This window comes from Nasonia vitripennis (genome assembly GCF_009193385.2).
Source record: "Nasonia vitripennis strain AsymCx chromosome 4 unlocalized genomic scaffold, Nvit_psr_1.1 chr4_random0003, whole genome shotgun sequence".
Classification (NCBI taxonomy): Eukaryota; Metazoa; Arthropoda; class Insecta; order Hymenoptera; family Pteromalidae; genus Nasonia; species Nasonia vitripennis.
Genome location: NW_022279638.1, coordinates 4391539 through 4418710, shown reverse-complemented (window position 1 = coordinate 4418710; position 27172 = coordinate 4391539). Strand labels below are relative to the sequence as shown.

General features: G+C 37.0%; 1 protein-coding gene across 1 annotated transcript in view; it reads left to right on the top strand.

Moving 5' to 3' along the window:
• The window catches only part of LOC100116597 (protein argonaute-2), a 137397-nt gene that overhangs the window by 13584 nt on the left and 96641 nt on the right, over positions 1–27172 (top strand). Inside the window, exon 8 of the mRNA XM_031928054.1 lies at positions 13110–13428. Coding sequence (XP_031783914.1) covers positions 13110–13428 — 319 coding nt within the window. The remainder of the gene's footprint in view (positions 1–13109; positions 13429–27172) is intronic.

Sequence of the window (27172 nt, the reverse complement as noted above, 5' to 3'; positions counted from 1 at the left end):
CACCTCAAGCCCACCCAAGCGAAGCGCCGCCGAACCCTCCAACGAATCTAACAAATATTGCATCTTGAGTGCAGGTGCCATGGTCTTGTTCTTGACCATCGAACAGAATTTCTCCTTGAAGGATTCCCACTCTATCGGTTTTCCTGAAAATTTGGGAATATGGAGCTTCGGCATGCTATGATACTCAGTAGCTCTAATTTCTCGATCGATTACCGCAGCCTGCGCGTTACCCGTCGGATTCGTCGTATTATTATTATTACGCTCAGGATTAGCGAGCCGGTCTGCCGCCTCAATCTCAGCAATACCAAACATCAAGTCAGACTGTGCGTCTATGTAAGCACTTTGCGTCGCAATAAATTCCTCACTTTTAAAATACTCTTGATCCTCAAGTCTTTCTTTTCGACATTCTAACTCCAAATCCCGTTCTACGAAACCCTTCCAGTACGAGTTAAGCAGATTCAAAAGCGCTCGGTAAGTTTCAATGCTCGGCGCCCCCACCTTCTTCGTATTGGTCATAAAATTGGCAATATAGAGGGCCATACGATGCTGCATAGACAGCGCGTCCAGATCTGATGACGAAGCCATGACTCAAACAAGTCAATCAGCTCCAACTAGGAAAAGCCGAACCGAAAAAAACCAAATTTTTCAGCGCTGAGCGCAAGGCTCCGACAACGATGTCGAGCGAGTGAGCGCGAAAGAAAGTCTACGACGGAGCGACGCGCCAAAACCGATCACTATTGGCCGCTTACTTATGCGCGCGGATCGACGCGCGCCGAGATTCGCTACGCTGCACTGCGAGCGAGAGAAATATGTCGTGCGACAGGTGCGATACAGCGTACGGCCGCTCGAAAATCCAACCGAGAGATAGAGAAGAAGCTTGCTGTGCCGCGCTGTTCAAACGCTCCGCTTTTCGCACGAAGCCGTTGCTATGCGCCCGAGAAAAACGGGGTGAGAGACACCGCTGCCCTACCCACGCCGTGCGAAAATCTTCGAACGCTGATGAGCGTCGGCGAATATTCTGGAAGTCGTTTTAACGACTTTTGACTGTTCGAATTATTTGAGGCAGGTACGTATATTTGTACACGCCTGCTCCCGAATTTTCGATACGAATTGTAGCGATGAATTGCCACCGATAAATACTGGGGGGAGAGAAAACAAATAATGTTACCGATGACTTAACCGACTCCTCTCCGTCCAACGGTGATTGCGACGATGAACAGGCCGGCCCTGAAAAGGTCCCAAGCAATGGTCTCACGTTGACCAAGACCGCGTCCTTCCTCGAGCCCATAGTCTGAAGCGCTGGTCTGGCGAAGTTTTTGAACATTCAAGGCGTCCCTCTATTGTTTGCGGCTTGCCTCTCAGAAACCACGACGATGCTCTTGCGATGACGATTGACATTCCTCCTTTCGACCTCTAAATTCCCTCTAAAACTTCTAAGATTTTAATTATCCTCTTAACGATTGGCAATCTAACTCTAATAAAATGACCGTTGCGACCAACACAAAGTCGCAACCGGTCGCTGTAGCCGATTAGCCACTGAATCCGAAAATCGACAACTTTACACAACACTTTCCAGTTAACGTTCGCGCTTTGCTACCATGTTCTTTTTAGTCAGAGAATTGACACTGACTCGGATCGACTTGTTCGAAATGGAAAGGAGTGAATAAAAGCTTTACTAGTTTAACAGTAATAAATGCTCTCTAGGAGCTAAATATATAGAAACATCAGTGTGGTTACAAGTGTGTGAACAAGGAAAAGATGTTAAACTAACGCTGAAGTTTACAGTGGCTAAACGGTTGTTCTCCAAGCGAGAACGAAGCTAGTATCCCCGCGCAGAGCCGTGAGTTCGGCTTTTATTATGCCGCATGACCCGCACTCCAGCCAGGCAACAGGTACTGGCGAGAGAGCGAGAGAGAGAGAACAAGCGAGCGAACGATCGTTGTTATCAAAACACCTTACATGACTGTGCAGCCGACTAGCTGCCTGCTATAACGCAGCTCCAGCTCTCTCGCTTCCTCAGTGTTTATGCTACAGATTAACGCGAACATAGAATAAAGAAGACGGTCCGGATCTTTCACAAGGCAAGTGACTAAAAATACTTGTGTATATTGTAAATATTTTCACTAGATATTTTTTGTTTTTTAATTTACGTGTAAAGAATAAATTTTTATCGGACGAATATTTCATTGTTTTTTTTGTAGAAGTTAACCCTGATAGGACCTCTTAATATGTATGTACTCATCCTAACCTTCTAACCTCAAATTGCTTTTCTCCTGCCTGGTAGAAACGGTATCCAAGTTATTCGGAAGTTCTGAGGTTGTCAATCTCAGAACTTAGTAGTTTTCTTTGTCAGTTTTTGTTACAAGATGTAACGCTTTTTATCCTAGTTCTTTGGCAGTTTTCAGATTGAGTATTCTTAACTATTTTCTTTCGAAGATAGTTGGTTAAATAATACGACACAGGTACAAGTGGTTAATGGCGATTCGAGGTTAGAATTGGAAAATCATTACTAGCAGGCTTGTATTCGAGTTTTTTTTAATGAAAGTATATAGAATAATGATTTGCATGCGAAAAAAACATCCGAAAAATCCAAGTAAACGTTGTCATTTGACCAACTATCTTGGGCATTAGTTTTCAAAAACAGCTCGATCTAAGAAATGCCAAAGAACTAGTATAAAAAGCGTTACATCTTATAACAAGAACTGACAAAGAAAACTACCAAGTTCTTAGCTTTTTCACCATTTTAAATCGGCCAATTTCTACCAGGGCTTTGCCTTCGCCTTTTGTTGAAGTGGTTTTCTGGCTTCTCAGTAATCACACTATGTACTGATATGATACTGCTGTTTGATACACAGCTAGGACTTTCTTCTTTCATCCTTTGTTCATTGCATAAAAATGTATCACAAGGATTTATGTTAAATTTTTGCCTACTGCAAAAATATGACGATAGGGAACAATCATACTGATTCTGTCAAAGCATTTACAGCTCTTTGGTATCACATACAGAACCCGGCCGAAAATTATCATATGAGAGGTCATATGAGTACTGATATATCAATCATATGAGCGATCATATGAGTACTGATATAACAATCATATGAGTACTCATATGATACTTTCGACCGAATTCTCTTATGAGAGTCATATGATAGTCATGTGATATATCGCGAATTCTCATAAAAATAATCATACTACGTATTCTATCGCTCTCTGATATTTATTAGATGTATTTCATTATGCTGGGAATTCGTAAGTTGCTTCAAGAATTTATTTTTACATAAATAATAATAATAATCTTTATTGTTTCACTTTTCTTGTTTACAATCTTAGTACTTTCACTTATTTACATTTTGCTATACTCCTACTCTATCCTATCCTAATGTGTCATGTGTGTCTCTGTAGGTTATGTTCCTGTTTGAATGTGTTTGAGTGTGTTTGATTTCTCCTGCTGCTTTTGCTTTCGTGTCTGCGGGTGCGAGTGTGTGTGTAAGTGTGTATGCGTGTGTGCAAGTCTATCAGAGTATGTGTGTGTGTGAGTGTTGGTGAGTGCTTTTCCTCTACCCTGCCTTTGTGTGTGTTGATTACATTAATCAATCTTTCTTCTCTCTTCTTTTTTCTCTCAACCCTCGTCTGCTACTCTTCGTCTTCCTCCTCTGATTCTCCTGACTTCCAGATCTTGTATCGTGCCTCGTCTCTTCTTTCTATCCCTTTTCCTTTCTATTCTATCCTTCTTATCGTCCCACTTGTACATTTCTCCTTCAATTTCGACTACTCACTCTTTTTTTATGCGTTACCTTGCCCTCCTCATCTTCATCCTCTTCTCTTCTTCTTTTCTCTCTCATAATTAATGCTCTGAACCTTCTCTCATCAACTGATAGCCACTGTTCCAGCCGTATTTTGCCTCCTTCTTTGATTTCCGCTCTCCTCTCCCATATCGTTTCCATGTCTTCTTTCCTCTTAAACATGATTTTCTTTGTGTCTTCCGTTTTCGTATCTTCCATTTCCCACTCTATTCCTTCCATGATATCGTCTAACCAGTCTTTTATAGAATATTCTTCCGTCCAATTATTTAGATGAATTATTAAACCTCTTTCCCATACTTTGCACTTGCTGTCGCCTCTCCTATGATTGTAGCTGGCCGCGTCAGCCCTTCTCTCTCTCATAATTATCTCTTCTCCTTTCTCATACCCTCTTCTCACTCTTCTCACCTCCTGCCTTTTCTTTATCGCCTCCACTCTGCTTTTCTTACCTTCACGGCCGTCCCTCATCTCATGTATCTCCTTCTGCATGTTTCTCATCTTCCCCTTTAAAATCTCCACATCCTCTCTCACATCCTGCATTTTTTTCTCCAGGGCTTCTCTTTTCTCTCGCTCTCGAACCTCGCCTTAATTTTCCAACCTTCCATCTCCTTTCTCAATTCCTTCATCTCTCTGTCTTTCTTCTTGTCTCCATACATCTTCTCCTTTTCACTTTTTTATCTTCTCCTTTTTCTGCTTGTCTTATCTTTGCTAACCTCTTTTCTATCTGTGGCTCACCACGTGTTTTCTTTTCTTTATTGATCCGTTTCTCATTCCCCGTCCACGTTCCTATATCCGCCTGTGCCGTATTCTAGTCCGAGCCTGGTGCCTTTTGAATCTTCCACTGTTCCTCCCGTTCAGTTCGTATCCCCCTGCTCACTAAATGTCCCTGCGTTCTATTTGGTTACTACGACTGGTTCTTTCACTTTTTCCCTATTTGTTTTATCTTCTCTTCTCTATTGCTACCATTACTATTCGATTGCACTTTGTGTTCTTTCTTTTGCTCGTTTCTCTCTTTGAATCAGTTTTTCTTTTATATTTCTTCAGTCTTCTCCTTTTCTTTTCTTAACCATATTATTCTAGATAGCTTCGCATGATTTTTTCTTTTCCCATTTAGAATATTTTTCCAGTTGTCCTGCCTGTTGCCTGATATTTTACATCTCGACAATACGTGCTCATAAGTTTCTTCCTCTTCTTTACATAACCTGTATATTCTTTCCTCCTCTTTCAGCCAGTATTTGTAACCTCTTGCTTCATTTCCCATTCTAAATCTTGCCGTTATCGCTAGTCCCTTTTTCCCTGTGTAACCTACTCACCTCGGATATTCTGGTGTCTCTCCCTGTGTTTTTATTAATTCTTTTATATCTCTCGCTTGCCTGGACTCGTTCATTTTGCTTTCCCAGCTCTGCCATTGTATGTCCTTCTCTGTCCCTTCCAGCTTCAACCAAACCTGCTCTCCTGCTCTCATTTTTCTGTGGTATTCAGATAGTGCACATCCTCTTTTATTTAGCTCCTCTTCTCCTTGACCTCGCTTTTTTGCTTTTCCGCTCTTATTGTCCTCTTCTTTTTCTAGTAGTCTCCAGCATTCTCTCTAAAGCGAACCTTCTCTTGCCTTACTCAGTTTCGTCTCGTATTTTATTGCTCTTCTCCTTGTCCTTGTTTCTAGCTTGTATCTCTTAGTCTTTAGGTGTAGTACGTGTTCCGGCGTCGTTCTGTCCAATTTCATTATCCATTTCAAATATCTTCTGTGTATCTTCTCCAGTTCATCTTTCCCCTTCTATCCCCACACCTCAGCCCCGTATTCCATTACACTTTTCACCATTGTATCAAATAGCCTTATTCTTACAAGGAAAGGTACCCAACCCGAACTCACCGATTTTGATGATTTTCATATATGTTGTAGAACATAAAAAAATAAGAGACACGTATTTTTTTTTATCGGCTAATTTTTACTTTTAAGGGGTAAAAACCTCCCCTAAAGTTAACCCCCAAAAAGCGTTTTTTTTAAATATCTCGGCTTAAAATTAATATTTTTCAATGAAACAAATTGGAGGTTATTTCTTACAAAAAGAGCAAGTATTTCATGGTGATTTGAAGAGTAAGGGTAGCATCCCCTATTTTTTAGGGGTTGAAAACATATATTTTTTGGCATAATTTTATAATAAAAATGTTTAAACCGACTAAAAAAAATTGGAAAAAATGTTTAAACATCCTTAATAACAAAATTTAGTTGACGTCTTTCGGTGTTTTCATAAATATTACCCCTAAGGGGGTAAACCACCCCTAACACAAAATAACTGTAAATATGTAATTCAATACATAATATTTCGTAGAAAGTTTGTATATAGAGGTTTTCGAGGTCGCTGATTACAAATCTGTTATCAGATTTTGAAAATTCAAAATGGCGGAACCAATATGGCGGACGGAAATATCGAAAAAAAATTTTATATAATAAAAAAGTTTTAAACGACTAAAAAAATTGGAAAAAATTTGTAAACATCTATACTAAACAAATTAAGTTTTTCGATTTTTTCATAGATACTACCCTTTAGGGGGTAAACCACCCCTAACACAAAATAACTATAAGTATACTTCAATCCATAATATTTTGTAGAAGGTTTGTATATAAGGGTTTTCGAGATCGCTCTTTGCAAATCTGATATCAGATTTTGAAAATTCAAAATGGCGGAACCAATGTGGTGGACGAAAATGTCGAAAAAAAATTTTAACTTTTATAAAAACTTGTTATAAATGTGTGATCTTTGTAGCCTGTACATGTGAACTAAAGAGCCTTAAACCCTAAACCCCTAAAGAACAAATAGGCTAAATGGTTGTGCTTTTTAACCAAACCACCTCAAATTCCTAAATTTGTAAACAAGAAAATTCTGTGTGTGAAGCAGTTTTATAATTTCCGTAGATATTGTTATCAGAATGTTATTGAAATTCCTTTATTGTAAATTCAACTTATAATGTATTTTTGTTTATAATATTAGAGTATAATAATAATCTACAATCTTTTATCTTTTGCCATAGTGCATTTTTTGTATTGAGCATAAAATATATTATTTTACGATGTTTTTACAATAATGATAGTCCTCATAAAAGTGTTTAAAGCACAATGCTTTTTGCACCAACCACATCGTACAATTGCAATGTTTGTGCACCCTTCTATTTCACAATGTGTTGCACAAGACTTTCCAAAACTGAAATCTATAGGATTATCAAATTTATCTGGTTTTTCATTGACGTAACCGCTTTTATACCAGGAATATTTAAACAAATCTATATATCTCGGTGAAGACAGTTGGTTGTGAACCAATGATTGAAGTTTAATTATATTATTTCTCACATGTAAATTCATATCATGATCCATTAACATTACATTATCAGAAAATGTACGGACAAAGTTTTTCCAAATACGGAATCCATAGACATCAAGTGGTTGTATTTTTCCTGTGGTTCCAGTTGGAATTTTTTTTATGTTAATAATTTTATTTTGTGGCATTGTTTCTTCTATAACTTTGTCACAATGACCACTCCAAGAATCAAGTAATAGTATTGAGTGATGGCCTACATAGGGATAAAATATTTTTTCCAACCAGATTTTGAAGTGATCTGCAATTAAACGACTTACTAATTAACTGATCAACGATATTACAATGTAAAAATTGTTATTAGTTCCCTTACTTGTTGTTAATTTTCCAGATTTGGATGCATCCACGTACACGTTTTCTGGTCTAAATATGTTTTGTTCTACAATAGGGCCAAACTTGCCACTTGGTTCCTTTAAAACAAGAAATAGCGGTGACAACAATTGTCCAGTAGCTGATATTAGTGGCTGTATAGTATAACTATGCGTTGTTGCTGAAATTGACTGTACCAGACATTGCACTTGCTTTTCTCCTTCTACTGCTAATGTTCTTCCAGAATGCATTTCTAGCTGAAATCCGCTCTGATCTGTATTATACAAATTTTCGAGTCCAATCCTTGGTATACACGATTTAACGTCATCGATAAATGCTTCAGCTTTAGCCGTAAGTTCTGCACTACTTTCTAGTGTTTTTCTTGTTATGAACTTATTTATTTTCCTAGAAACTATTCGGTGTGCTTGCTTAAATTTGAGTAACCAATGTTTAGAAGCTTTGAATCTAATATCATCAAAACCAATTTCTTTTTTAGCTTGTAAGGCCCATCGAATTATATCTTCATCATGGATAATTGAACCACTGTCGAGAGCTGCTTGAAAATTATCCAGGGTATACTGACAAATTTGTGCTACTTTTTCTCTATACGTGCCACCTTTATTAATTGAATGAGCCCAACGACGTAGCTGACTAATAGATGATACTTTTTTGAATCTGTTTTGCACTGTTTTGAGACTTAAATTTTGCTTCGTTTTGCTACTTCTCCAAAATTCTACAGCTCTTTTTTTGTATTCAAAATCTAGTTCTTCATTATCTGCTGTACATTGATTTGTTTGTGCTATATCCGGATCAGGAAAATGATGTTGCACTTCATCTTCAATTATTTCCGCATTAAGGTCTTTATACTCTTCTTGAAAATCCAAAGAGTCATCAGTAATCATTTCTACATCGTTGAAATCATGTGTTGCATCTATTAAAATTTCTTTTATTTTTTCGGCCAACTCTGTTTTATGATAATTCGTGACACTATCTGGTAAGTTTAACGCTTGAAAGTATGCTAATAATAAGTTTAGAACGTTTAACGGATTAATTTTCATTTTTCAATCTAAAATGAAAACAAGCGGTAAAATTTATACAAGCTGTGTTTTTGCATGTAAGGCACGACTGCTACATTTCTACCAGAACACAACGAGTGAATGTAAATTGAACCAAATCATTAATTTATGCATTGGAGAAGAATTCTCGTTCCACTTTGTGATGTTCGGAAAACTCTATTTTTGGTTTTATTCAACTTTTATTCACTTTGAAATTGAATAATGTAAATCTATATAAAATCACTAAAGAAAATTTTCTACAACTGTATGATACCACTGACAAACAAAAAGACGTACTATTCGTACTTTCCGGCATCGAACTAGAATACCCACAAAACTCACTCACTGCCTAAAAAATAACACAGGCAGCTGAGGTAAACACTCGATGAAAACAATCTAAACAAAGAACATACTGATTCGCACATATTGTCAACAACTTTTATGAGTGAAAGACATTTATCTGTGGAATTATCATTGAATGTACGATAACATTCATTAAACTAATGAATGCATATAAAATTCCCTTTCAATAACAACGCGTTCTTTAATTGCAAATGAAGTTCGAGTATTAATATTCTTTTATGTATTTTTACCAATAACAAAAATTATCATAGTAATATAATAATAATAAGAAGAAGAAGAATAAGCATAATTGCAATAGCAATAATAACAGTAATACTGATAATAGCAATGATAATGAAAAATAATAATAATAATTAGAATAATATTTATTATTAAATTTAGATTTTTTGATAAATTCATTAAATCGTAGCCAATAGTATTATTATGGAATTCCAGACTGTAAATATTTTACTATAGATACAATAATCATTACTTCGAGAATTCATCTAAAAAACTTTCGGCTTACGAAATAATTGTAACAATGAAAAACTCCCAAGTTTGACAACATTAAATTTTATTACAAAACGCAAAAGAGTTTGATAAACTAATTTTATTAACCTATGTTTTTTCATTTGCAAAAAAGTGTGGACTTTTTGAATTTATAAAATTATATAATTATGCAATTTATGAAATACTTTATAATTTATGAAATTACTTTTGAAATTATGCTAATTTATAAAAGCAGAAAAATAAATAATCTTTGATTAAAACATAAAACGAGACGTTATTTGTTACATACAAAATGATAGAATAAAATATCGGTAATATGTCTATACTCGTGTCTACGGTAAAGCATAGGCCTTCGGCTTGTCTGGAGGTTAGGGGTTTGGAGTCGTTTGGTTAAAAAGCACAACCATTTAGCCTATTTGTTCTTTAGGGGTTTAGGGTTTAAGGCTCTTTAGTTCACATGTACAGGCTACAAAGATCACACATTTGTAAACAAGTTTTTTTGAAAGTTAAAATTTTTTTTCGACATTTTCGTCCACCACATTGGTTTCGCCATTTTGTATTTTTAAAATCTGATATCAGATTTGTAAAGAGCGATCTCGAAAACCCCTATATACAAACCTTCTACAAAATATTATGGATTGAAGTATACTTATAGTTATTTTGTGTTAGGGGTGGTTTACCCCCCTAAGGGGAAGTATCTATGAAAAAACCGAAAAACTTAATTTGTTTATTATAGATGTTTACAAATTTGTTCCAATTTTTTTAGTCGTTTAAAACTTTTTTATTATATAAAATATTTTTTCGATATTTCCGTCCGCCATATTGGTTCCGCCATTTTGAATTTTCAAAATCTGATAACAGATATGTAATCAGCGACCTCGAAAACCTCTATATACAAACTTTCTACGAAATATTATGTATTGAATTACATATTTACAGTTATTTTGTGTTAGGGGTGGTTTACCCCCTTAGGGATAATATTTATGAAAACACCGAAAGACGTCAACTAAATTTTGTTATTAAGGATGTTTAAACATTTTTTCCAATTTTTTTTAGTCAGTTTAAACATTTTTATTATAAAATTATGCCAAAAAATATATGTTTTCAACCCCTAAAAAATAGGGGATGCTACCCTTACTCTTCAAATCACCATGAAATACTTGCTCTTTTTGTAAGAAATAACCTCCAATTTGTTTCATTGAAAAATATTAATTTTAAGCCGAGATATTTAAAAAAAACGCTTTTTGGGGGTTAACTTTAGGGGAGGTTTTTACCCCTTAAAAGTGAAAATTAGCCGATAAAAAAAAATACGTGTCTCTTATTTTTTTATGTTCTACAACATATATGAAAATCATCAAAATCGGTGAGTTCGGGTTGGGTACCTTTCCTTGTTAGTTCCAGTTGTCTCTGAATAATTCTTCCCCTAGTCCCCACATCGAACTTATTACCGTGCTTGCCTTTTCCTCTAATTTCTTAGTTTGTGCCTCTTCCTTCCCGTTTTCTTTTAACATATAACCTAAGTAATCACAGTTTTTCAATACCTCTATCTCCTTCTCTTCCCATAAAAAACTTTCCTCCTTTTTTCTCCTTCCCCCATTTTTGAATACCATTATCTTCGACTTTTCTGTGTTTAGTTCTAGACCTTACCTCTCTATTATCCTTTTGACTTTCTTTAGCATCTGCTTTAGCCCTGTCGCGTTGTTCACCACCATCACTACGTCGTCCGCGTATGAGATCGACCAGAATTTCTTTTTTCCTAATACTATCCCCCCTTCCGGTATTTTGCTTAGTTCCTTCTCTGTGTCCGCCATTGCTACGTTAAATAGCGTCGGGCTTAATGGGCAGCCTTGTCTCACTCCTTTATGTATCTCGAAACCTCCTATCTTTTCCTCTCCTATTCTGATTTCGCTCTTGGTCCCTTTGTACAATTCCTTTGCCCTCTTCCTTATTCTGTCACCTATTCCTAGCTTTTTCATCATTTCCCAGATCTCTCTCCTATTTACTTTGTCGAAGGCTGCTCTCATATATGCGAAAAACACATATACCTTACCTCCTTTCTTCGCTAATTCCTTTTCTATTGCCTTGCTCAGAATAAAAATAGCATCTGCTGTTCCTCTTCCTTTCCTGAAACCCATTTGTGTGTCGTCCAGTAATTCCCTTCCCTCTAATTCGTTTTCCAGCTTTTCTCTTATTATTTCCGCATATAGTTTATAACCCGTGTCCATAAGTGTTATCCCTCTGTAGTTCTTTGCCTCCTCTTTCTTCCCTTTCTTGAAAAGCGGCGTAATCACTCCTGTTTTCCATTCTTCTGGTATTTTTCCCCATTTCCATATTTTATTTAGTATATTGGTTATCTCCCCTATTACCTGTTCTTCTCCGTGTATCCATACCTCATTTTGTAGACCATCTGCTCCCGGTGCTTTTCCCTTTTTCATCTTGTCGATTGCCATCCTCACCTCGTCTTCGGATATTCTTTCTTCGTTCTCCTCTCCATCTCCTTCTTCATCTGCTCCTTGCGAACTTACTCCCAACTCGTCCTCTATCTCTTCTCCTAGTTGCCCTTTGAAGTGAGTTAGCCACTCTTCTTTCTGTATTTTGCTGCTGCATCTTGTCCTCTTTTTTCTTCTCCTGCTTTTTACCACCTCCCAGAATTTTCTCCCGGTTTTATCATCTCCTGCCTCTTTTATTCTTTTCTCCATTTCTTCCTCCTTTTTTCTTTCTACTAATACTCCCCACTCTCTTTTTGCTTTGATATACTCTTTCATTCCCTTTCCCAACTTAATCGCTTTGCCTAACTTCTTTACCTCTGCTTTCTTGAGTCTGCATTCTTTATCCCACCGGGTATTTTTCTTTGTTTTCTTACCGCCTACCTTTCTCTTTCTGACTGCTTTTTCCAATTTTCTTTTCAATTCCAACCATTCTGTTTCCTTCTTGCCTTTGCCTAATTCTTCTCTGAATTGACCTATGGCTTTTTCATTCCATATTGCTCTTTCTACAATTCTATCTTTCTCTTCTTCTGTTTTCCCGGGTAATTTTTCCAACTCCAGCCTATAAACGATATTAATTTTACCTACTCTTCTTTTTCCTTCTTCATTTGTTATCACATAATCTATCACTGAGCATCCTGCTCCTCCTATGTATGTGTATTCTCCCGTTTCGTCTCCTTCGGTATTACCATTAATATACTGAGTCCCATCACTCTTGTTTTTTCTAGAAGTTCTTCCTCTTCTATGTTTTTCTTTTCATCTTTCGATTCCCTGTTCTCTTCGTTACCTTCTTTGTCGAGTCCGCCTCCTTCCTGACCCGTTCTTGCATTCATATCTCCACTTTCGGTGAAAGAACTGTATGTGGAAGATGATGGAAAGCCGAGAATGTGGAGCGGCGATGACTGCGTTGAAAACCTCGACGTAGTGCGAGTAGAGCGCGGACCTTGCCGAGAGCTCTGTCCGAGAGGGTAGGGAGGTCTGCACTGGGCAGAAGCCGGGAGACAACTCATGCTCGCGCTCGAGCGCGCCCCATACTTATAGGCGTTCGGCGAGCAGCGCCGAAACAATTTATATAAACAGATTTCGATAACTTGAAATTTGTCACTACTTTCAACTTTTTCTTACAATATACTTTATTCAATACAATATTATTCACACCGAAAAACGTTAGGAGCAAGCTGAATCACGCTACTAAAGTATCATTGTAATATTTATTAAATTTATTTCTTTTTCCAGACAAAGCAACAAGCACTGCCTAATCAAGGTGTGTGGGATATGCGTGGAAAACAATTTTTCACTGGAGTGGAAATTAGAGTGTGGGCCATAGCATGTTTTGCCCCGCAAAGAACCGTACGTGAAGATGCACTGCGGGCGTTTACTTCACAACTCCAAAAGATAAGCAATGATGCTGGAATGCCGATTATAGGTCAACCATGTTTTTGCAAATATGCGACCGGACCAGATCAAGTTGAACCCATGTTCAGATATTTAAAGTCTACATTTCAAGCTTTGCAGCTTGTATGTGTTGTTTTGCCTGGAAAAACGCCGGTATATGGTAAGAAGTTTTTTAATGGAAATATCTAATGACGTAAATATACAAATGAGAAATGTATACCTGCACGAGTGTTAGCTCTAATTAAAATGTAATGACACAAAATAGAATTTTAAAAAGTTAAATTCGTACAAAAATCATATTTATAAGCAGCAAACGCCTTGAATATAATACAGAAAATCTAACTCATATATTTTTTGTCAAGCATTATCAGGTAATCGTATAGTTTAGTCTTGAAGGTATTAAGAGTTACACTAACAAGGAAAGGTACCCAACCCGAACTCACCGATTTTGATGATTTTCGTATATGTTGTAGAACATAAAAATATAAGAGACACGTATTTTTTTTATCGGCTAATTTTCACTTTTAAGGGGTAAAAACCTCCCCTAAAGTTAACCCCCAAAAAGCGTTTTTTTTAAATATCTCGGCTTAAAATTAATATTTTTCAATGAAACAAATTGGAGGTTATTTCTTACAAAAAGAGCAAGTATTTCATGGTGATTTGAAGAGTAAGGGTAGCATCCCCTATTTTTTAGGGGTTGAAAACATATATTTTTTGGCATAATTTTATAATAAAAATGTTTAAACCGACTAAAAAAAATTGGAAAAAATGTTTAAACATCCTTAATAACAAAATTTAGTTGACGTCTTTCGGTGTTTTCATAAATATTACCCCTAAGGGGGTAAACCACCCCTAACACAAAATAACTGTAAATATGTAATTCAATACATAATATTTCGTAGAAAGTTTGTATATAGAGGTTTTCGAGGTCGCTGATTACAAATCTGTTATCAGATTTTGAAAATTCAAAATGGCGGAACCAATAGGACGGAAATATCGAAAAAAAATTTTATATAATAAAAAAGTTTTAAACGACTAAAAAAATTGGAAAAAATTTGTAAACATCTATAATAAACAAATTAAGTTTTTCGATTTTTTCATAGATACTACCCTTTAGGGGGTAAACCACCCCTAACACAAAATAACTATAAGTATACTTCAATCCATAATATTTTGTAGAAGGTTTGTATATAAGGGTTTTCGAGATCGCTCTTTGCAAATCTGATATCAGATTTTGAAAATTCAAAATGGCGGAACCAATGTGGTGGACGAAAATGTCGAAAAAAAATTTTAACTTTCATAAAAACTTGTTATAAATGTGTTATCTTTGTAGCCTGTACATGTGAACTAAAGAGCCTTAAACCCTAAACCCCTAAAGAACAAATAGGCTAAATGGTTGTGCTTTTTAACCAAACCACCTCAAATTCCTAAATTTGTAAACAAGAAAATTCTGTGTGTGAAGCAGTTTTATAATTTCCGTAGAAATTGTTATCAGAATGTTATTGAAATTCCTTTATTGTAAATTCAACTTATAATGTATTTTTGTTTATAATATTAGAGTATAATAATAATCTACAATCTTTTATCTTTTGCCATAGTGCATTTTTTGTATTGAGCATAAAATATATTATTTTACGATGTTTTTACAATAATGGTAGTCCTCATAAAAGTGTTTAAAGCACAATGCTTTTTTGCACCAACCACATCGTTTTTATTATAAAATTATGCCAAAAAATATATGTTTTCAACCCCTAAAAAATAGGGGATGCTACTCTTACTCTTCAAATCACCATGAAATACTTGCTCTTTTTGTAAGAAATAACCTCCAATTTGTTTCATTGATAAATATTAATTTTAAGCCGAGATATTTAAAAAAAACGCTTTTTGGGGGTTAACTTTAGGGGAGGTTTTTACCCCTTAAAAGTGAAAATTAGCCGATAAAAAAAATACGTGTCTCTTATTTTTTTATGTTCTACAACATATATGAAAATCATCAAAATCGGTGAGTTCGGGTTGGGTACCTTTCCTTGTAAGTCGGATTTTGTTGGAAATGGAATCCTAAAAGTACAAATCCGTAATTGAAAACGTGCGCACATACAGTGGTAGCAGTGAAAATCATGCAGGATAAAGGTCTATCCTTCTAGTAGATTAACTCATTTCTTTATTTGGGATAAGAAAGAAGTAAATAAATTAACATTAAATTATGTTGAATACTTTATCATTAATAATAGCACTTCTCACAAATAATATTTCATCTTTTTTCTGACAATAGCCATTTTAATCAATTTTGAAGTGTAAATGGTATTGTACGTATTATTGATGTAGATAATATTGTTTAATAGTTATTATTTTTCCCCTATTATTAGTCACGTATGTGCGTAGATGTATATAATTTGTTAAATTGCACCATTGTTCGATATATGCGTATCCTAAATTTACTAAAGTACTCCAATTGATTTATTTTCTATTCAACTAGAGAATATTTACAAACTATTGTTTATGGTACTTGAAAATCCTGCAGAGGCATACGTAGTTGCCTGATTTTAAGTCATTCGGTAGAGCTTAAAGAATAACAATTACTTTCTAAAAGCTATTCTTATCACTAATTCTTTTCTTATGTTTAGAAATTATAATACTTTTGTTCCTCGTTACACTGCCGGAAGCTAGAAACTGCATTTTGAGATCATCATAGTGCAATTTCAGTACCTCATAACAGAAAAGTTGTTTTAAGTTAAGCGGATTGTCATGAACTACAAAATTATTTTTATTGACTGATTTTAATATTTTTTTTTTAACCTTCTGTAATATATATATCTAAATTACTACGATATGCCCCTCCAGGCAATAATTCCATAGCTTATTACAATATGAAAAAAAGCATAGTAGATAATTCTCAGTGTTTCGACGGACATTGTTTTAGCTATTTTATAGAAAATATGTACAAAGTCTTTAGTTTTCTTGACTAGGTATTGTATATGCTTATTCCATTTTAGATTGTAGTCCAAAACTATCTCTAGATATTTGGCACTTCTCACTCTTGCAACATTTTTATCTCCTATTCTAATATGACTTTGAGCTGGTGCACTATCAACGTAGCTGCCAAAAGTCACACACATTGTTTTATCAACCTTGAGAGATAATTTGTTCAATGCTAACTACTCAGATATCACTTTCAAGAAATTATTCATGCTATCTTGAGCATTGTCCCAATTTTCTCGTGCTGCTACTATTGCCGTATTATCAGTGTAGGCCATGATTTCCCTAAAGGGAATCTCACTCAAGATATCATTAATATATAAGATAAACAACAGTGGTCCCAGGATAGAACCTTGAGGTACCCTTGTGTTTACTAGTAAGAAGTCACTCTCCATTCCATTAATTTATTTTAATCCTATCCACGCCACCATTTTGAACTTTCAGTGCATTAATTATATTTGTAATTTTTAGTGTATTTGTAGGCCTAAGAAATATCGACTTAGGGTTAATTTTTGGCATTTTTAGAACCCTACTATTAGGTTTGATAATACTACTACTTAATTTATTACCAACTTCACAGAAAAATTTGATAATATTTTTAGCTATTTGTACTTTATCAGTAATCTTATTATTATTAACTATTATATGATTTATGGTATCATTAGTAATTGCTTTTTTACCCATTTTTGTATTAATAATTTCCCATAATTTTTTTGGTTTGTTGGAATTATTTTGTATTAGGTTTTAATCGAATTTAATTTTAGCATCTGTAATTACTTTATGCAGTATTCTGTCATAAGTTTTATACTGAGCTATAAGTTGTTCATAATTTTTGTCAAGTTGCCATAAATCATACAAAAGTTGTTTTTTATCACATGATTAAATTATCGAATTAGTTATTCAGTTCTTTTTACCTAATTGACTATTTTTTTTGCTTCCTTCTTAAGGAAGCCTTGTAATAGTAATTTTTAGAGTTTGTGTAAAAACATGTGAGAAGTGTGTTTTGATGCATTTTCAGTCGAAAAATGGTGTTTTTGGAAAATGTCCGTACGGATGTATGTGTGAGTGCGTTCGTTCATATTGGGAATTCACGCATGGGCGGGACTGATATATATATAGTAAACCAACATGACGGAAGCACCACACACTTTACACAGTGCTTAGATGGATAGTAGTTAGTTTTTCGGCCAAAAAAATGATATCCATGCAGAATATTTGTGATTATGCTAGTACTAATCCTGAACAACGTAAATTTATAGAAAGTGAAAGGGTTTATCAGGCCAAGTTTATCATTAAATGTGGGAAAAATGCAGTTTCTAAAAACAGTGGTACGATCAGCTTTGTAGCTGTCTGCTTGCAGACTACAGCTATCAAAGATAAACATCCTCACGTCTTGCTTTATCTCTCATTACACTAATTATTTTTTTTTTGCTTAATCATAAACAGCTAAATTACAACAAGGGACAGCGTTCTTTTTCAGGTACCTTTTGCATGATTCAGCATCTGTAACAAAATATGCATACACATCAGTCATATAATAATATAGCAGAAGATAACCTCACTTTACAACAACAACAAAAAAAAAAAAAATACCTTACTTGCGTAAAAATAATAATCACTTTTAGATATGCAGTGAGCATACTGTTGTCCTTCTAGTGATATTTGAGAAGATATTCTGCTTGTTTACAAAGCGTTCGTTCGGCTTCGGGAAGCGATGAAAACTAACATTCAAATTATTGGCTGCTGTGCTCCCACAACCTGTTACTGTACAATAATCTCTGTTAGAAATTTTTCTACGTGGTGTGAACTCTCCGACTTCCATTCCAATTATTTTATTATTAAAAATTGCAAATAAGATGCAAATTGCTATGCTTTTCAATGCAAACTTGTGGGATGCAGTACTTTCACTGCTCGCCGGGAGGGGTCAGGGCAAGTGTGTGAATTCCCAATACGCCTGTATCTCAGCTTCTACTCAGTGAATTTTAACCCACCAAGTCTCATTTTCTTTGTTTTTATTAGTAAATTGTCCGTTTTTACATTTTGTGGACGTGTTTTTTTTTTAAGCGATTTTTTAGGTTTGAGATTTCATTTTTTTTTTTTTTAATAAAGTTATTGGAAAAGTTAATAAAAGTAAATTGCTTGATATGTACCTGAAAGAGAATAAAATTACCTATCTTTTTACTGCGGAAAATTTATATTATCGTTCGTCGTTCTTTTATTATACACCATAAACCACAATTTTTTGAAATTGTTTTAACTCGAAAACTTAATGTTGAATCTTTCTAAAAAAACATGATTATTGAAAGTTACTATACTCTAAGGAATATACTCCGCTTTAGTATTGAGTCATTTCAAAGGGCAGATCTTGGGAAAAACATCAAAAACTGAAAAAGCTTCTAAATTTTGTTTTCTCACCCTGTATACTATGAGTCGTTTTTTCTAAGTGACGCGATAACTAGAGTAAAAAGGGAACAATCAATTTGAAATTTTGGATTTACTTAGCATTATATAGCACCTTAATCCCTTTTTTTTCGCTTGTTTATGATATCAGTTAGTTTCAAAGATAGTAAGCTTCAACAACTTTTTTCTCACCTTGTATACTTTGCATAATTGAAAACTGCATCGCTTATATCTTAGCTTCTATTCAATGGATTTTAATGTATACTTAAGCTCGTTCTTTAACTGTTTTTGTTTTACCAATTCGTTAAAAACAAGATTTTCAGTTACGCATGTGCGTTTTTTTTTATGGCAACTTTTCGATCACTAATGATTTTCGATGCGTTTCGCGAACTATCTTAACCATTATAACTCGGAAACTAAATGTTGAATTTTTCTTTAAAACATCATGATTATCGAATGTTGTTATGATGAATGATTTTTTGTTTGCCGTATTATAAATAAAATAATATGATTATAAACTTGACTTTTTTAGTTGATCTCAGTTGTTTTTTAATCTGTAATTTTGCTGCAATTATAATTATTGACACGCATGATGATACGCAAAACATCAAACGCGCCTAACCTTTTTACTTTGGTTAAGGAGACACAATCTTACTTACCTTATTGTCTGTTCGGCTTCTGTTAGGGATTTATAATTATTATGAATGATTTTACACTTGTATTAATTCCCTTGTTATAGTTATTTATTGAGGACACTCGTGAGCATTTTAAGACAGACGGGCTCGATGTTACAAAGTCTTATTCTTAGTACGATGTTTGTTTTGTTTGAAATGGTCACGACTCTTCTTGGTCTTGTGCGCGTATATGATTTTAGTTTTTAGAGAAGAGCAGTAATCATTTACTGATCTGCATCGTTATTATGACAGCAGATCATAAATAGAAATTCGATTCTATCTTATAATATAGTGTTAAAATGAAAGAGGTCCGGGATACCAAGTAATAGAAAGATATTACAATAATAAAAGTTTGTTATTTCTTTTCAATAAATAGAATAAATATATTCAACCAATAGTCTTTTTAGATAGAATATTGCGTAAGTTGCAAATATTCTTGGCAACAGAAAAGTTCATATCTTCGCTTTGATTTTACAGTATTTTTGTAAGACAATATGCTTAACTTTTGCGTTATTGACTCTAGATCACGATTGCATAAGTAGATAGATATATAGATAGATGTTGTTTATTTGCCAATAAGACAAAAGTATGAAGATTAATACAGTATAAATACATACATGAATTTCTTTTCACAAAAGTTACATGAATGCCGAAGTATGTGGAGTTAAACCAGCACGAATAATTAAGATATCACAGATAAGAAGATAAACAATAAAGAATAGCTTCGGTTCGCCATAGCGTTTAAATACAATATTAGCTAATAAAATATGTACATATAATATTTACACGCTTACAGTTTGCCTTCAATACATACAGTAGTTTATTCAAAGGACGTCGCTTAAGCATCAAAATCGAAGAGGTGCTCGCGTACAGCCCTCTTAAAGGCCGCAAGCGACGGCATGTTGCGCAATGTAGATGGGAGCGAATTCCAGAAACGGGCACCCTGAACCTGAAAAGGCTCACCCCTCTCAGTCGGTCTGGGCTTGTGCCTAGTAAACGCCTCAGCCAGATAGCTGGGCTCCCTTAAACGCGTGATTCTGTAAAATAATAATGCCATAAAATATAGTCGTCGCGAGTCATTCCGAAGCCAACCCAGTCGTTTCCGGTAGGGTGTGATGTGCTATCCCCTCCTAACCCCAAAAATGTACCTCACACACGTGTTGCTAAGTCTCTGAATACGTATACGTTGCTCGTCTGTCGCGTCGAGGTACACAACCGCACAGTAGTCAAGGTGAGGCTAGACCAGTGTCTCGACCAACCTTCTGCGGAGAGTCTTGGTGGTACATGCCCTTATAAACCGCAGACTATAAAGGGCCTTATTTACTTTTTTGGAGACACGATCAATGTGCGGTTTCCAGGTTAATTTGCTGTCCAATGTAACACCGAGACTCACAACCTTGCCACTGAACGGAACAAGCACACCGCCCCGCATCTTAATACGCAAGCCGGAGCGCTCCGCCCAATCAGTGACAAGTCGTGCTGCTTCAGTCAGCCGAGCATTAGCCTCCTGTATTTTGTCGATGGTAAAGTGTAAGTAAATCTGCAGGTCGTCCGCGTAGAAGACATGTTTTATGTCGCGTCCGCTGAGCACGTCCTGGAAGTCATTAACATAAAGACTAAATAGCAGGGTTCCCAAGACGGAACCCTGTGGAACGTCTAGATTTGTTTCTAGCCAGTCAGAATTACCGTGGCCCTTAGAAGAAACCGCTTGAGTGCGGCCCTCTAAGTATGATTCGATCCACAGGAGAGCCGATCTTGAGAACCCTAGCTGGCGCAATTTACATAACAATCTCGAGGGAGAGATTGAGTCAAAAGCTTTGCTGAAATCGAACAGCAAGAGCAGCGTCACTTGTTTTTTGTTTATCGTCATTCATACGTCGTCTGTAAGCTTGAGCAGTGCAGTCTGTGCCCAGTGATGTTTCCTGAATTCGGCCTGGAAGGGATGTAGAAGCTTATTTTTATTCAGATACTACGTGATTTGGTCATGAGCAATCTTCTCGAGCACCTTTGATAGGAAGCAGAGCAAAGCTATCGGACAAAAGTCGCCCACTGTTGAGGGAATCACCGTTTTTTTAGCACAATAAGCTGTGCTCGCTTCCAGGCACTCGGGAAGACACCCCTAGCGTAGGAAGAGCTAAAGATGTCAACAATGAAGCCACCGATAGCCGGAAGAGACTCCACAATCACCTCCCGGGGGACGCCGTCAAACCCTCTCGCCTGCGAGGAGAAGATAGAGATTGCAATGACTACATCGCTGATATTAGTCTGTTTACAGGTGAAGCCTCCTTCGTTAGCAGTTGAAATCGTATCCATTGCATCGTTGATTTTTTCGAGAGGGGAGACGAACACCCCCGCAAAGTGAGCGTTCAGTTACTCTGGGGTAAAGCCACGAAGTTCCTCCTCCTTACGCCTGGGGAAGAGGCCGAGATTGCGCATCTCCTTCCAGATTTTTTTGTTCTCATTGAGCACCTCTATCAGGTGGTCATGCATAAAAGAATCACGATCGCGAATTATGCGTTCATCGACCTCGTTACTAAGCCGAAGAAACTCGTCGAGCAATGTCGCATGCCCAGTGCGCTTGTATCGTTCATGTGTGGCGTTACGCTTAGCAACGAGTAATCTCAGATCAGGGCCAAACCAGGGAGCATATTTTTTGTGCGGGCGTACTATTTTTAAGGGGGGTGTTGATCAATCGCGAGATTGAGGTTGTATTTAGACTATTCAATGCCTCCTCCAGGTCAAAGTCAGTCGAACTCGTGGGGGCCCAGTCACAGCGAGACAGCAGTTCTACCAGGGAGTCAGAGCTGATTTTGTTGAAGTCTCTGTAAGAGAAAGCGCGTTTATTTTGCTCTGACGAGAAAATGTCGATGGTTACATTAATAATCGCGTGCTTGCCGAAGCGCCACCCACCCTATCGCTGCTTCTGCTGTCGCCGCTCGCTGGTTCGTGGCGCTGCTGTTGTGAGCTCAGCTGTGGCCTGGATCGTTCAAATGAAGAGTGAAGGAGCGCGAAATACTCGCGTAAAATCTAAAATTTCATTTAAAGAATTTTAGTTTTTAATTATAGTTTATAAATTTATGCGGAGCTTGTACGGGGTGTTACAAGTTTGGTTCGTTCGTATCTAGCTTTACGATTATATATCTGTATTAAGTGTAGACTTACACTTAAATCGCACTCGACACGCAGGCTGTTCCTTGCAATATAAATTAGGTTGGTCAACTCCTCTTGCTAACGCCGGAGATTCCACTTGACGGACCTTAGGCTCCATCACTCGTGGTGTTCTGGCACAGCTTAAGGGCTCTCCAATGTTACTAGCCAAGGGATTGATTTAGCACTCTACCCAAGTGTTTGAATAGATTTGGCACGCTCCAACACGAACACTGTAACACTGCCACTTCACCAGAGAAACCGGCACGCACGCTACACGTAGTAATGTTTTGACAAAAGGCACTGCGTAGATCAACTCCGGAGCCTATAAAGCCTCGGTGGCAATATACGCAATTGTGATTTAAGTTACGCGGCAACTCGCGACCAATCAGCATCTGCTACTACGAGGATACGCGTACATAGGCGTTGCAATCGACCGCGCGCGGCCAGTGCTGACTCACAGTTTATGGCTATTCGATTTTCGGCACACGATTGTGCAATATTGCAATCGAATGCACCAGCTGGCCATATGCACTCTTTACGTGCACATACGGTTGCAGGCTCGCAGGCTTGATCCACAATTATAATAGTCGATATACTAATGTTTATTATAAGTATAGAGATAAACTTTTGTAAGCTGCAAACGTTTGATTATTTTATGATTTAAAGGAGAAATTGGAATCATACAAAGTAGTAATAATACAAAGTTGCATATTTATGAAGGTAGAAACAAAACTTATAGTGGCCACCATTTCACCTAGTCAAAGGTGTGTTTTAAACTGATTTCACACCCGTTCAATGTGTCTAATTAAAGTTCAGAAAAAAAGATCTCTACTACTTCGTTACTAGTTTACTGTTGTCGTGTATTTGTCTTGGCGCGTGGATCTCTAGAAAAGTTTTATAGATTTTGTAGTTGGATGGCGGTCTTAAAGACCAGCTGCTGAGTAGCCTTGATCATTTTGAGCAAGAGGGTTCTTATAATACTGGTGGGAACCAATATTAATGGTAGGCTTGGACCTGTTGTGGGTTGTCGCGGGCATTGGTGAGCTTGGAGCTAAATGGCCTCCGGTACTGCTGAAGTTCTGGGGAAGCATTGGCTTCTTGTTGACGGATACTTCCTTTGCCTTGTGCTTAAACTCGATGAAATCGTTGCTTTAGTCGCATCTTGCCCCAAAATCATGAACTCATTGTAGGGCTCGTTCTCAGATCCTCTTTGGTTTCGGTCTTGAGCAAGAAGTCGAAGTGTCGCTTACTTTTCGTAAAAGTGGCTGCGGTGAATTCCGTTGCACGAATGACATGTGAGGCATAAGACCTAGTTTAGGTAGACCTTGGATCGAGATGGCGTTGTGCCACTTGAGTTAGGATCAAAGTGGCTGTAACGGAAGATTCAGAAATTAGACCTTGCGATCTTTGACACGTTTCGGATGAATAAGCGAATGAAGTTATGGGAGAAGCCGCTCGAGGTAAAACTCGAGCGAAGCGTCATCATACTTCCGAAGATTCTCTTTAAAATATAAGTGACGGTTATAGTGACAGTGAAAGTGGAACTGGAAATCTATAGATATTAGAACATACTAGTGCACAGCCACCTGTAAAAAAATTAAATTTTATGTTTGATAAAAAGCAGGTCCTAGTCATTTGCCTCCGCCGTGTGCTAACCGTTTACGCCACGATACCCAATTCACCGATTCAAGGCAAAGGTGAGCAAAATTCAAACGACCAAACGTTAGAGCTGTTGGAGTTGCCATATATTGATTTTGTCACATTTATTACCGCCTACAGCTAAGTACCAGTAGGTGAGGACTTCTACCACCTTAGTGTGGAAGTCTTGCCCAATGCTATTTATCTTTTACCATTTCCAACCCTAATTTTGTTTCCTTTCCTGATTTTTACGTTCCTAGACAACATTTCCAGTGAGGACATATTTTCAGATTTACACCATGTTGATTAAGCCAACTCTCTGCTATCACACTGAAAAAAAAAAATAGTTGCGTTTACTTAAGATTTAAGTAAATTTAACCTTAGCGGTTCAGTAACATTCAGGCTATCAAGTAAATCTAACTAAAGTTGCTCGCGTAGTTTTGACTAAATAAACGTTGGGTAGAATCTCGGTTTGAGGTTATAATTGAAAAATCATTACTAGCAAGCTTGAATTCGAGTTGTTTGTTTAAAGGAAGTATAGAATAATTATTTGCATAATAGTAAAGAATAATTATTTCCGAAAAAATTCTGTTCCGACTGGGGATTTGAACCTACGCCCTGCATGAGGCCAAATAAGTACGGTCGTGTGTCTTAGCCGACTGAGCCACGTTAACGTTGTTCCACACAAGCCAAGATTTTACTGAAGTCTGCAGTAGCATCGACTGAACAAGTGCACTCTGTTGGTTTAATTAAGTAGTTACAGTAAACGCAACTGTTTTTTTCTCAGTGCAAGGGGGCATAGGGTCTGACTTCCAGTGTACACCGCTCCGGAGAGAATTTATATTTTAAGAGTTAGCTGCCCGCCTGTAAGGCTGGCATTCCCTGCATAGCGCATCGGATCGGCCTACCTACTTTATCGACCGTTCCTATGAGTCCCTAACGCTGCTCCGTATTTGCTCAGGCTCGTACCTGTGAGGCAAGGAAAAACCCGAAATTACTCTAAAAGAAAATTTCGGGGAACGACCCGCCTCGGAACAGCCGGTATTCAGGGTACTTTTTCCGTAAACAATCCAGACAAAATCTGCTTGATTTCGCCCGAAATCGAACCCTTAATCCTTGGAGTAAGCTTATGTCTGCTAATTAAGATGTGCGTCTTAACTATCTGAGCCAAGAACACTTTTTGGAGCTGCTAGAAATAAAAACTACAATACTTCAAGGAATTCTACATTTCATATAGATCTTATTAATATATTACGATACTAGTGCGGTAAAGTAGTTTCACCCTCGTGGGGACTTATCACCCTCACTTTGCTCGGGCGATAACGTCCCCACGAGGGTGGAATCCCCTTACCCCATAGTATCGTACAATATTTTATGACACAACGTGCGTAAACCGAGATTTAGTGAGTACATTTTTGTACGATCGTGCGGTAAATCGAGGTTTATGCCATGGCGTGTCATAAAATACGTAATGCTAGGATCCATTGGCGATCTGTGTGCTTCTCAAATTACTCTAGATGATAAAAGATAGATGTTTATGGTAGTAGTATATATTTCACTCAATCGAAAAATCAAAAATATCAAATTCCCAGAGTTTAGATTAATACCTTACTGTATCAGTGGTTCAAGAATTAAAAGAAAATTGCGTTAAACCACCTATCATAACGTTTCTTTAACAAGAATTTCAGTTGCACATTAATAACAATATAAAAAAACCTACAACAAAATATGAGACAACAATAGATGCGGTATTCATAAGATGTTTCGTGGCAAAAACCCGCGTAACGAATGTTTTTTATCGTTTGTGCGGCCCCAATCCGCGATACTATAATTTTTAGAACGTTTCCAAATCTCCTTGCAATCTCGGAGGAGGTCCCGCTAGATCTTCCTAAATCGAGATATTCAGGGTTGATTAGAATGGCACACATCGATTAACCTTCACTTTCCTTCTTTATTTACCTCTTACTAATTACAAATTCTCAAGACTCCGCGCAACTATACGCCGCTCGCCACTCTCCACCACTTGCGCTATCTCTCTCGCACTCACACACTCTTGATATTCTCTTGCTCGCTTGGCTCGACACGATGAGATCGGTAATGCAGCACCCTGCGCCGCCGCGCTCAAGAAGACTTTCGTCGCATCGCGGTTCGTGTACGCCCAGCCTCACTCCCTCTTTCGCGCGTGCCCAGCAACACAACGCAGCCCTGACTTCTTAGAATCCACTCTGAGTTTCGCCTGTCAATTCTCGCGCTTTCTTCGTTTTTGACCACATTTTCTCGCGTGCATATCTCTCTCTCTCTCTCTCTCTCTCTCTCTCTCTCTTCTATATCTAACTATCTTGCTCGTCTTTTTCTTCACCTCGACTCAGCCTTTGCTCTCCTCCTCCCGTTCTTTCGTTCTGACTGGATGCCCTGCGTCTTTTTCCTTGGGACGAATACCCTTAGATTTCTATGTTTCACATCTGCCACGCGTCCCGTGACGGCTCATGTTTTTTTAACAATACTTGTAGCACTACACATTTTATAAAACTTTGAAAATTTAGAGGAAGATAAGGCTAATTTGTACTGGAGAAATTTCGCATTTCACAATCTTCTTCTGTATGCGCGGACTTTTACATAGAGCCAGCAAGGTATTTATAGCACTGCAAGGTTTCAATCCGCGTTTAAAACACGCTTATCCATGGCATACATACTTATTTCTAGTACAGTGAGGTTAGCACCCGAACGTAATGATGGTGATGACCTTACTGTGCCAGAAATAACTACTTACGCCACGGATAAGCGTGTCTTAGTGGATTTAAGGCAGGTCCTGCTATACTAAATTGTAGTAATTGTTGTCTTTTTATTATGGTAATCAAATGCCAAAATTTCTGTTTAAGTTTGTTAAAATAACTGGCTATACAGGGTGTTTCATTTTAATCCGACCACGACAAAAAACCATGGAAAAACTAATTTTAACGAAAAATGACCTTAACAAAAGTTGAAGGGGGTAAAGGGGGCCATCGAATGACACAAACACCTATGACCTTGAACTCGATTTTCAAGGTCATTTAAGGGTAATTGTAT